Source organism: Solanum dulcamara, chromosome 8, assembly GCF_947179165.1.
Source record: "Solanum dulcamara chromosome 8, daSolDulc1.2, whole genome shotgun sequence".
Classification (NCBI taxonomy): domain Eukaryota; kingdom Viridiplantae; phylum Streptophyta; class Magnoliopsida; order Solanales; family Solanaceae; genus Solanum; species Solanum dulcamara.
Window position 1 is genome coordinate 54,931,024 of NC_077244.1, and position 11,304 is coordinate 54,942,327.

The 11,304-nt window shown below is 36.1% G+C and overlaps 1 protein-coding gene across 1 annotated transcript; it reads left to right on the forward strand.

Annotated features, from left to right (window-relative positions):
• Positions 1–375: 375 nt before the first annotated feature.
• LOC129899966 (flowering time control protein FPA-like) lies at positions 376–4,708 on the forward strand. The gene is made up of 6 exons (XM_055974960.1): positions 376–475; positions 1,313–1,341; positions 1,953–2,446; positions 2,782–3,162; positions 3,204–3,298; positions 4,491–4,708. Exons 1-6 carry the CDS (start codon positions 376–378, stop codon positions 4,706–4,708), a joined length of 1,317 nt encoding a protein of 438 aa, XP_055830935.1.
• The last annotated feature ends 6,596 nt before the right edge of the window (positions 4,709–11,304 follow it).

Sequence of the window (11,304 nt, forward strand, 5' to 3'; positions counted from 1 at the left end):
CATTAAAAAGGAATTTATAAAATAAAATCATTATTTGATTAAACATTTATACTTGCTAGTAATGGTTTAGAGAGTTTGTAGAGGTGGTGGTGATGGTAATAGTTATTATAGTGGTTAGTAATGATGGTGATGATAATTGTGATTGTGGGGGTGGTTGGTGTTGTGGTGACTATCATTATAGTGACAATTTATAATGGTATTAGTAGTTGTAATGATGAAGTTGATTAATGTTTAGTAGTTGGTGGAGTTGAAGGTGGTGGCTTGAAGAATGCAGGGTGGTTGGTGTTGTGTTTGTGGTAATTGGCGGCGATGCTAGTTATAATGAAGGTGGTTGGTAGTAGAGATTGACCACAATGATGGTAGTGACTGATAGTGATGGTGGTGGTGGTGGCGGCGGTTACGGTGGTAATGGTGATAGTGGTTGATAGTGGTGGCGGTGGCGGCTGCAACAATGGACATAATCATAATGGAGGAGGTAAGTATAGTAGCAGTTGACACTAGTACTTAGTTAGCATCGGTGTCGGTTGGTAGTAGACGACAATAATGGTGGTTGACAATAGTAGTGGTTATGGTTGTGATGGTAGAGGTGGTTAGTGGTGGTCACTGGTGATTGCGACAGAGTGATTGTATATATTATCCGCACAAAAGAATGCGTCTAATGATATTAAGACTAGATCTTAATGATGAAGTCATATTCAGACTCATTAAGTGCTTAAATCTTAATAAAAATAAATGTACTTAATGTTCTATTAACTGAACCATTCAAATTCAAATCTCCATTGAATGCAAGCAAATGAGTCCCAAGAGTTCAAAATTTTAGGGAAAAGTACACATGTCACACAATCTGCCTATATAAGCAATCTAATTGCCCTGATTTGCCCACTCATAAACTAATTTCGCAAGCACCAATTCAGCAAAGGTTATTATCAGGCCTATTCATGCCTCCTTTTTTCACGCATGATGCCAACATGATCATAACTATGACTTAGTCTTTGATACCTTGTCAATATATATTAATGTATACCACGTTAGTGTTACATAGGATTGAGCTCTTTTTTGAAAGAATAAATAAGAAACAATTAAGGAAAAAATACTAAGGTGACTTTAAAATCTAAATTAATAGTAAATATATTTATATAATTTTTTATCTTTTGCAAATGAAAACAAAACGGATATCTAAAATATAACTCTATTTTTTATAGTTTGTTTTTACCAAAATTACTTACTAAAAATGATATAAAAATTAAAATATCAAATTTAAGCTTAAAATCTCTTTGTTGTATATTTTGTTTTATAATTTTTTTGTTTGAAGGAATACCAATTCTCTGTGATACTCTATCAGTATATAATATAAACCAATCATAGAGGATTGATACAGTATTTTTTTAAAGAAATGAACCAGTTTTTTTGATACTCTGTTATACTATGGTATATACCATGTGAATATCATAGATAACTAAACACAAGTTAATAAAAACATACTTTTATTGAAAAAAAGTTAATTTCCAAGAGACTTCATTATATTTCTGGAAGTGACATCCTACTATTTCCAGTCCTTCAATAAAAAGTTAACATATTCTAATCAATTATAAACATGTGTGGGATGAAACAAATTATATGCATATATGGCGACTCCCTGCATACCCTGTAGTCTTCTCATCGAAAGATTTCTAAACATTCTCTTAGAAATTAGAAAAAAAATTACAATATGATGTTGTTTGAGTCTTTTGTTAAGTCTGTCCTATTTGGGTTTAGCCTGCAATCTTTTCATTGATTTGTGGATATTATTATGTTGAATGCCTCCATTAATATGAATGCTGGCTTCACAAGGCAACATGTAATGCTCCTTTGTCTTTGAAAGATTTCTAATTTCTTTTTTTAGTAATTAGACAAAAAATGCAATGTCGTTCATCTGTTAACTCTATCTTCTTATTCTTCTTATTTTCTTTCAGTTGCCTAGTAAAGTGTTGTGTATAAGTTATCCTCCATTGGTCCATTTGGATAACGACATGATACACAATGCTATGATTCTTCTTGGTGAGATTAATCGAATCAGAACATTTTATGATAAGAATATCTCACTGGTTGAGTTTAGAAGCATGGAGGAAGCCCAGCGTGCTAAAGAGGGCTTGCAGGGAAAGCTTTACAATGATCCCAGAATCACTATCGACTATTCAAGCAATGAAAATGATAGTTCTTATCCTCATAAAAGAACAAGTGATCGAGGTCCTGTGTTGGATGAACAATTTGGTTTGGGTCCATTTGGAAGCAATGTTCCTTCAGGTCCTGCTACAGTCAGTCAAGCAAACAACAGTGATGCAAGAATCTCTGCTGGAAAGCACTATTCTGTCCATGACTATATATGGCGTGGCATTATCGCCAAGAATGGAGCATCTGTGTGTCGTGCTGTCTCTTTTCCTATTGGGGAAAGTATAAGATGTGATCTGTAAGTATAGTTTGTATTTTCCTTGTTGCCTCTATGATTTAACAGATTCCTCAGCTTGTTAATATCAGTCAGTTATCATCTTTCCAAAATAAAAAAAATTTAACTGGTGGTCTCTGCATTTTTTTCTAACCTTTGGGGCCGGGGAATTGGGGGTTCTTCACAGATTTCTTATGAAACTCATTCCTAAATTGTGTCAAGAAAAGCTGTTAGCACATAATATATGCATGTTTGATCTTTCTTTGGATTAGCACAGTATATATAATTCTTATACAAGTTAACTGTTTTGTATGGATTTTGTCAGCTACATTCAAGTGCTGACATTTTTCTATTTGCAGCCCTGATGTAGTCAACTGCTCAGCCAGAACGGGGTTAGACAGGTTGACTAAACACTATGCAGATGCTGCTGTCGGGTTCAGCATCATTTTCTTCTTGCCTGATACAGATAACGATTCTTCCTTATACGAAGAGTTTTTGAGGTATCTGAGTTCAAAAGATCGTGCTGGGGTTGCGAAACTTGGTGACGGAACCCACATGTTCTTGGTGCCACCTTCAGACTTCATTAGGAAGGTTCTGAAAGTTGATGGTCCCCCGTGTCTTTATGGTGTGGTTTTAAAGTCTGCACCTAGTGGCACATCCTTTCCACCAGAGTCCTATGAACCTCGATACGTGGATTCACCAGAGCTAACATCCTCTCAGATTGTGCAAGCAAGGCCCTTGTTAACATCTGACCTTATTGCAAGTCTTAAGTAATTTTCAGCCATCAGGCAGAGTGGAAGGAACTGCAGGAGCGTCTACTGGTATTCCTGCATCGGATATTACTGTTGCGCCAGAGTCTTGGAGATATGTTGATCGGTAGCTTTAGCTTGGAAGACATCAAGATGCTGGGATAGCTCATGGTACTGATGTATTAGGACATTATTGTTTGCCCAACCAGACTCATGTTTCCCAGTCACAAGCTGGAAACAAGTTTCTTTTTCTCAAATTTGTGATTCAATGTTTTCATGCTTTAACTTCCTGTTGTCTCTCTTCTCTTTCTGTTTCCGGATTTCTTGTTTTATAATCAAGTCTGACTTTTCTTCTTTAACTATTTAGTATTCCATACTCATTGTTTCGATTAATCCTCATGATATGTAGGAATTATTGAAGGGGAAAATGCTCCCAACTAGTAATTTCTACGCTCTTAAGGTTCGAGACCTCGATTAAGAGTGGAAGATATATATCTATCCCTTAAAAAGATGAAGCTATAATTACTGAAACTAGTTAAAGTGTTTAGCGGCCCTCAAATATCTTGAAGTAAAACTATCTTGAGAAATTTTGAGAAATTTTTTGGATTTTTTTCAAGCATAAAATGGTTTAAACAGAGTGTTCTTATTACGGAATGTCAAGTCCCAAATACTATCTCAGAGTTTGGTTAACACTTCTTGCTTTCCCTATGTCTCAAATAATCTGGTGTGGTTTTCTTTTTTTGGGAAAATTACGCGAAGAAGCAAACATATACTAGTTAAATAGCTAATATAGCTATAGTTTCAATTAATTATGGCTCGCGGCAAACATCTAGCTGTAATTACAGTTTGAGTTTTGTATAGTTCGCGCAATTATACAGCTGAATTTTGTATAATTCGCGTGATTTATACAAACGTTGTGCGCGAACTGAATTGTATAGAAAAATATACAAACACTACAAATTGAATAGCGAATTATAAAAACGTTGTGCATGAATTGTATAGTGAAATATACAAATGTTATACAAAAACAGCAAATTGTATAACGAATTATACAAACGTATACAAATGTTGTGCAAATTATACAAACGCTGCTATAACTATAACTACGAATTGTAATTAGCAAACTATAGCTATGAAGCATAATTAAGGTATTTTTGAGTGACTATATGCGAAAATTCTCCCCCCTTTTTTACATGCCCTTTAAGAAACATCCACTAGGAGGCAATTTTTGACTAGTTTATCCTTATTTATGTCCTTAGATATCATTTCTCTTCATAGAATGTTTACTCTATTTTATCCTTATTTATGCCCTATGTTAGAGGCCTCTAACGTATCTGGACGTTTGCCATCTTATGGTCCTGACATCCCAGCTAGACTTTTGAGTATGCAAGGCAGGTTCCACCCTGTTATTTCAGGTCCTGGATATACTGATTTGCCAGCGCTGAGTAATCCCAATGACTATATATGGCGTGGCATAATCACAAAGGATGGTTCATTTGTCTGCCATGCTCGCTGCACTGACGTTGATGGAAACTAAGTTGTAAGTATTGTTTGGATCATTTGTCTGCCATGCTCGATGCACTGACGTTGATGGAAACTAAGTTGTAAGTATGGTGAATTTGACAATCACCAGAGACTAAGTTCAGCTATTAATTATTTTGGCAGGTCTCACCCACAACTATGAAAAACAATAAGTCTGCACAATTACCTAGCAAAGATTGTCATCGTCTAAGAACTCACAAGACAATTTTGCTTTCAACTTACTTTCTATGAGGCACAAAATCTGCTAAATCTCAAGGACGGTTTTTGCCTTTTACATAAGTAGAAGATCGGTTGACCTGGAAATGTTGAGGTACACAAGTTATCTATCATTCCCGAATCTATAAGATGACCACTTACGATGAGATCCTTTCTCATACGCACAATGTTTCAAATGACAGCAGAAGAGGAATCTTTTTTATGGAAAAAGGAAAGAACCTATCAGCAAAGCATTTTTTTTTTTAAAAAATAATGTTTCATCCGGCTATTTCCTCTTGAACGAAGGGTAAATCATAACCTAAGGAGTTCTTGAAATCAAAAAACTTAGGAAGAAATAAAGATCCTCCGAGAAGAATGATTCATGTCCTCTTCAATTGAGACAGAGATATAAATTCTAGGTATTTAAAGTGAAAAGTTAACATTAGAAATATCACATTTCTTCTCAGATGATCGTCTGCTATGATTAGAACTCTGAAATACAGAAACCAGGTAGCATGGCATCGTTGTGATTCCAGGTTGCTATCAACAGAAAAATGAAGAATAAACAATTTTAATGAAGTCAAACTCTTCTAAAACAATTTTCAGTCGAGTGATTTAAGTGGTTTCACTTGTTCTTTCTTTATTTTCTTGAGGCTAAAGCTAGGAAAACAATGTGAAGCAACAGAAAAGATAAACAAAGTATGATAATATAAACATAAAACACCTAACAAAGAAAGGGCAGAGAAGAAAAGAATGGCAAGAAAATTGGGAAGTCATTTCGTTGGTGGCATTCTTAAAGTACAAAAGGTTTGTTTTCTTCAGTTTTGTGGTATCAATCAACATCCCTCTTATAATTTTTCTCTTTCAAATTTACTCTTCTCCTTCAATTTGAATTTTTTTTTTTGCTCTCTCCTTGTTGAGCGTCACTTAAGACTTTTTAATATCAAAACACAAGAAGAATGGTTTAAGCTGGAGGAAGACATAAACTGCATTTTGGTACGACTATAGAAGATGTAATCTTCTTCAAACTGATGCTATCATGATATATATTTGTCACGCCCCGGGAGGGTATTCTACACGTGGACGACACTCAAAGACTATTGCTAGTCCCTCAGCGAACCATTTGGCCCGTTCGCACATCAATTCCATCAACATTCTAACAGCGGAAGACTTAACTCATTAAGAAAACAACTCCAGATAAGGCCAAAGGCCAGCAATCTAGCTAAATCAAATCAGCAAGACTAGTATGAATGAAACTAGCCAAAAGACAATGTCAATCAACAACAACAATCTAGTCTATGAAGCCTCTAACTATTGTCTAATAGGTGCCAATGATAGGTTCATGGCTACCTCAATCAAAATAAAAGGGCTAATCTCAAAGCAAGAATGAAAGGACTTACCAATCAGCTGAAATGCAAACAAATCTTCAACGGTGCGCTTGTTGATGATCTCTAGAACCTGTCTCTACATCATAAAACAATGCAGGTCCAAATGGACGTCAGTACATGGAATGTACGAGTATGTAATATAGCAGAATGAAACATACATCAAGGTAGAATCAAATCAGTTTAGCGATCTCAAATCAGGAAGGTGAACAATTCAATCAAGATGTCCTAAGTCTAAACAAAATAAGATTTATATAGAGACCAATAATATACAATCCAATCCAATCAGAGTATTATCAAGACCTATATGAGAGTTTCTCTTATCCGACAACCATCACTTATGAGCCAGTGATAGTACAACAAGTCAACGTTGTTTCCACGTCCGTTCAATACCTTGACATGGTAAGAATGAATCAACCTATCATGGATCCAAAACCAATCAAGTTCTATCATGTTAGGACAATAAAATTAGAAAAAATCTGACTTAACAGTTCAATCCTCTCCTATGTTTGGTGACATAGTTATTGGGTTTGAGTTATTACTTACTCTTGCCTAATTCGGTGCTCAATACTCCTCCCAAGATTCAAAGCTTATAAGATAATCAATTCAAATCAAACCAAATCGAGAAGTCTCAACTTGACTCTTACTAGTTAATCAATCCTATCAAATCAATCCTTTCAACCAATCGATTTCTCAATCATTTATTTAAGGGAAGTTTGGGCAATCATTTCTGACAGCATTTAGGTGGAAATCATTCACTTGGGTTAAATAGGAAAATTAAAGGACTATCAAGTTCATCAACACTATCATAATTCTCACATCCCAATCATGATCATATATTCATAAATTCAAGGTTCTAGACTCGATCCTTAAGCATATACATTCAATATCCATGAATATGCTATTAGGGTTTATGAAACAAGTAGTTCAAATTATTTATTCAAGAAACTAGATTGTAGAAAAATATCAATTTCTCAATAATCAGTAAAACATGTTAAATTTAAGAAAAGAATTCTCAAGAAACATAATCACGGGGACTCAATCCTATTCACAATCAATCTATCAAAATCATGGGCACATGGAGGAAAACATTCCATGGTTTAGTTCAGCCTTACATACCTGAACTCGAAGAACAATCAAAAGTTGGAAGATGGGAGTGAACGCTTGAACCCTAACTTCTTTCTCTTCTCCAATCCTTGGTCTCAAATAAACTAAGTGTTAACGAGGACTTAGGAATATAGGGTACTTTTAAGGGACTCAAAATAGTCCCAAAACGTCAAGGTTTTTATTGGGAAAAGGTGGGACAAGACTAAGCTATCCTTTATAAAAATCTGATTCTGTCCGCATACGAGTCGTTTTTACGACTCATTGAAACTTTGACAAGTCAGAGGATCCACTCGTCCTGGCAACTCTGAAAATTTGAGTCTATAAATCTCTCCTATGAGTCGTTTCTACTACTCGTAGATTATTGACAATTCGTCATCATCACTCGTAGGAATGGCTTCACGTTTGGACTTTTTTCTAAGTGTTAAGAGGTTCTACGACTCATTTATTTGTATGAGTCGTAAGAATTTCTATGATTCCTAATCAAGAATAGTAGAAAAGACCTTGAAGATTGAAATTTTTTTTAGTATTAAGAGGTTCTATGAGTCGTTTCTACTATTCGTACAAAACTCGAAGAGTCGTAATGTTGAGTCCTAACTTTTGATGATCTGTCAACCTCTAGTAAAACGATCATAACTCTTTATTCCAAACTCTAAATGAGGAAAAATTGGTGGCATTGGAAAGAAGACTCAAAGACCTTTAATTTAATAGGTAATGGGACCTCTAATTAGTAATATTCTAGGAGATATGATCTACATTCCAAAACCCACGATTTTAAGAAATTTTCACACTTCCTGGCCAATATTGTACATAACCTTATCCATTTAGAATATGTATCCTCTATTGTCCCCATAAGGACTATAAGCAGTCGCAATTCCCTTGTAAAAGGGATATAAAATTTAGTAGCTTAGGTAGTTGTATCTCAGATAAAGACCACTTAGCAAGCTGGAAATAAAGGAACCAAAGTCTTTACCTGACCATCTCTACTAACGGAGCAGGCTTTAGATAATACTTATTATTCACCTTGCCAGTAGTGCATGTAAGCCATAAATGAAGAATAAAAACAGTTAATTCAATGTGTTGGATTGTACGAATCCACCACACGAGTCAGGGGACCAGGTTTCTTGACACAATGAGTTAACAAAATGCTCAAGTTGAGTGCAAAAGGTAAAATAGCACACAATGTTTACGTGTAAAACCTCCTCGCTCAAGGGAGAAAAAACCATGACTTTTCCAACAGAATTTCACCAACCATTCTTCACTGAGATGTAAGAGCAAAGTAATCTATTACAACCTGTTGTAACTAGACACTAACCCTCTCCACCCCTTGACTTGCAATACCTCTATTACAGACTTTGAGCTAAGCAATACCTCTATTTCCCACTATCCCAACTAACTCTAGTTGACATAGACTTTGAATACTCCGATCAAGCTAACTTTGGCCATGACTCGGAAACTAAGCAATAACTCTATTTCCCACTATACCAACTACCTCTAGTTGACATAGACTTCAAATACACTTTTTAAAGCTAACTCTAGCAATGAGCTCGATGCAAAACTGGTATAAGGAAAGATGATCAATATTCCTTTATAGTATAGGAACTAATCTTACAATTTCTAGAACATAAGACACAACATTACAACAAAGCAACAACCTAAAAACTATTCTTCAATAGTAGCTCCATCAGGTCCCCTACTGCTTTGAAGAAGTATTCTTTCTTTTGAGCACACACTCATTTTTCTTTTTTCCTTGTAAATGTAATGTGTGGAGCTGATTTGTTTCATGTTCTAAAGATAGTATTTAGCATATGGAAGAAACAACCTAGTACCTTCTGATTGTCTGGACGTCTCTACCCTTCAGCTGCTGCCCACCAACCACAGCAGGTTATGGTAGATTTTACAACTGGACTAAGTCGACCAGGTCCCCCGATCAGGTCTCATGGTTTGTAGTCTCTTCTGATTTGCCCACCAACCATAGCAGGTGGTGGTATTTTTTATAGCTGGCTCCTATTTGGTATGTGACACACACAGATCATGGGACCAGGTCTTCCAATCAGGTCCCATGGTTTTTTAATGCATTGAAACTTGAATTATAACATTTTCCCCTTTTTAATGATGAGAAACCATATGGACTGATTTTCATGTTTCTGCAAATAGGTAGCTGGTCCCCTGTCACAAAGCTTCATAATTAACAAGAACACATAACTTCCCCCTACCAGTATGCGTTTCTTGTCTCCCATGTCCCTCCTTGCATCATTTTATTGAACGATAGTTTGTTAAATCATAAAAACCCAAGATACAACATTCCCCCTCCATTTTGATGATGACAAACTATTCCCCCTATCGACATTATTTTCTCCTTTCATATGAACCAGATCCCTTGTTCCGAACTGGATACCTGTCATTAATACTTCTCCCCCCTTTTGGCATCATAAAAAAGTTAGAACAGTAAACCAAGTAAAATAATACGCACTCTCGGTAACATTAATGACTAGCCAAGAGCAAGAAAAGAAAAATAGTACACAGGGAGGCAAGTTTTCATGCATAGTTAATTAGAATAGCATCAAAAACATTGCATTAACAAAAATGCATAAGGGAACTGATCAGTTATAGCCATGGAGATAGCAAAGAAATGCAATTAGGATATAAAGCAAAAAAAATTAGACTAGGAAGAAGGAGGACGAGGATGAAGAGAATGGAGAACCATCATCATGCGCTCATTTTCAGCAGCATAAGTATATAACGATTTTTGGTCAGATCCTTCACTTCACAGTGAGACTCTTTCTTTCAGCAGTTAAGACATGAACTTTTGCCTTCAAATAAGCATTTTATTTCTGAAATGTCTCATCACAACCTAGTCCTTGAGTTATGTTGCCTTTAGTTTCTTTTGTTGTCCCAAAAAGTCTTGACACTTGGAACTTTGTTTTGTTGCCCATTCTTCCCTCAAAACACTCACATTCAATGAGAGTGGCTAATAAGAAGGAATGTTTCACTATCCATATAATTTCTTTGCCAAATTTTATCATGTAATAAGCAAAGACCTCATTTAATAAATAACCTTAATTTATTTACCCTTTATTTTTTGATAGGTCACCCTCAAACATATGTTCAGTTGCACTTGTAGGAACGGGACCAGCTTGAGATGTGTCTCTAAGAGAGAGTCAAAGACAGCCAAATCAGGAACTGATGGGACCTAGAAGGAATAAATGTTGTCTTAGGAGAAGTGAAGGGAAAGAGACAACATGATTGAAAAGCCAAAAGTTAAGGTTCTGAAAAGATATGGGTTCTTGTTTTTGTAACACCCCCCAAAATATTTCCCTAAGATTCGGACCTTTCTTGTATTCGTGTAGGGTCGAACCCAATTATTGTGAAGCATGAGTTAGGATGAGTTCCTAAGTAATTAATGAGTGTTAGAGGTGATGTGGGGTCATAAGGGATCCTTAGAATCAAGCTAAGTCCGAAAGAATTCGTCTTAGATAAGTTGTAAAAGGAGTTTGTATAAGGGTCGAATTCTAATGACCATATCATTTAAAATATGATGATATAGGTGGACAACGACCTAATAAATTAAAGGTCGTCGAGTCTTCTTTCCAATGCCACCAACAGTGTAATTTTTAGAGTTTAGAGTCAAAAGATATGACGATCCTAAGACGGATGGGTATTACAGGAATTTTAGGCTTGGGCTGTGACTGCAGGAAACCTGGGCTTGGCGCCGCAGTGGCGCAACGCGCCACTATCACGCTAGGAACAAGCCTCAGTAGTTTGGTCCCTGGCGCGATGCGCCACTAGGAGATGTGCAGGATTTTCAAGCCTATTTTCCAGAACCCAGAAAACTTGGGCTTGGCACTGTAAGGACGCGATGCGCCACTATCGCGCCATAAAACAGCCTCAGTAGTTTGGTCCTTGG

Bases quoted from the DNA above. Each gene is read 5' to 3' on its own strand.
- LOC129899966 (XM_055974960.1), top strand. From the start codon at position 376: ATGGTGGTGGTGGTGGCGGCGGTTACGGTGGTAATGGTGATAGTGGTT. The intron at 476-1,312 runs GTAAGTATAGTA...TTTTGTTTGAAG, and splicing joins ACATAATCATAATGGAGGAG to GAATACCAATTCTCTGTGAT. The intron at 2,447-2,781 runs GTAAGTATAGTT...TTCTATTTGCAG, and splicing joins GAAAGTATAAGATGTGATCT to CCCTGATGTAGTCAACTGCT.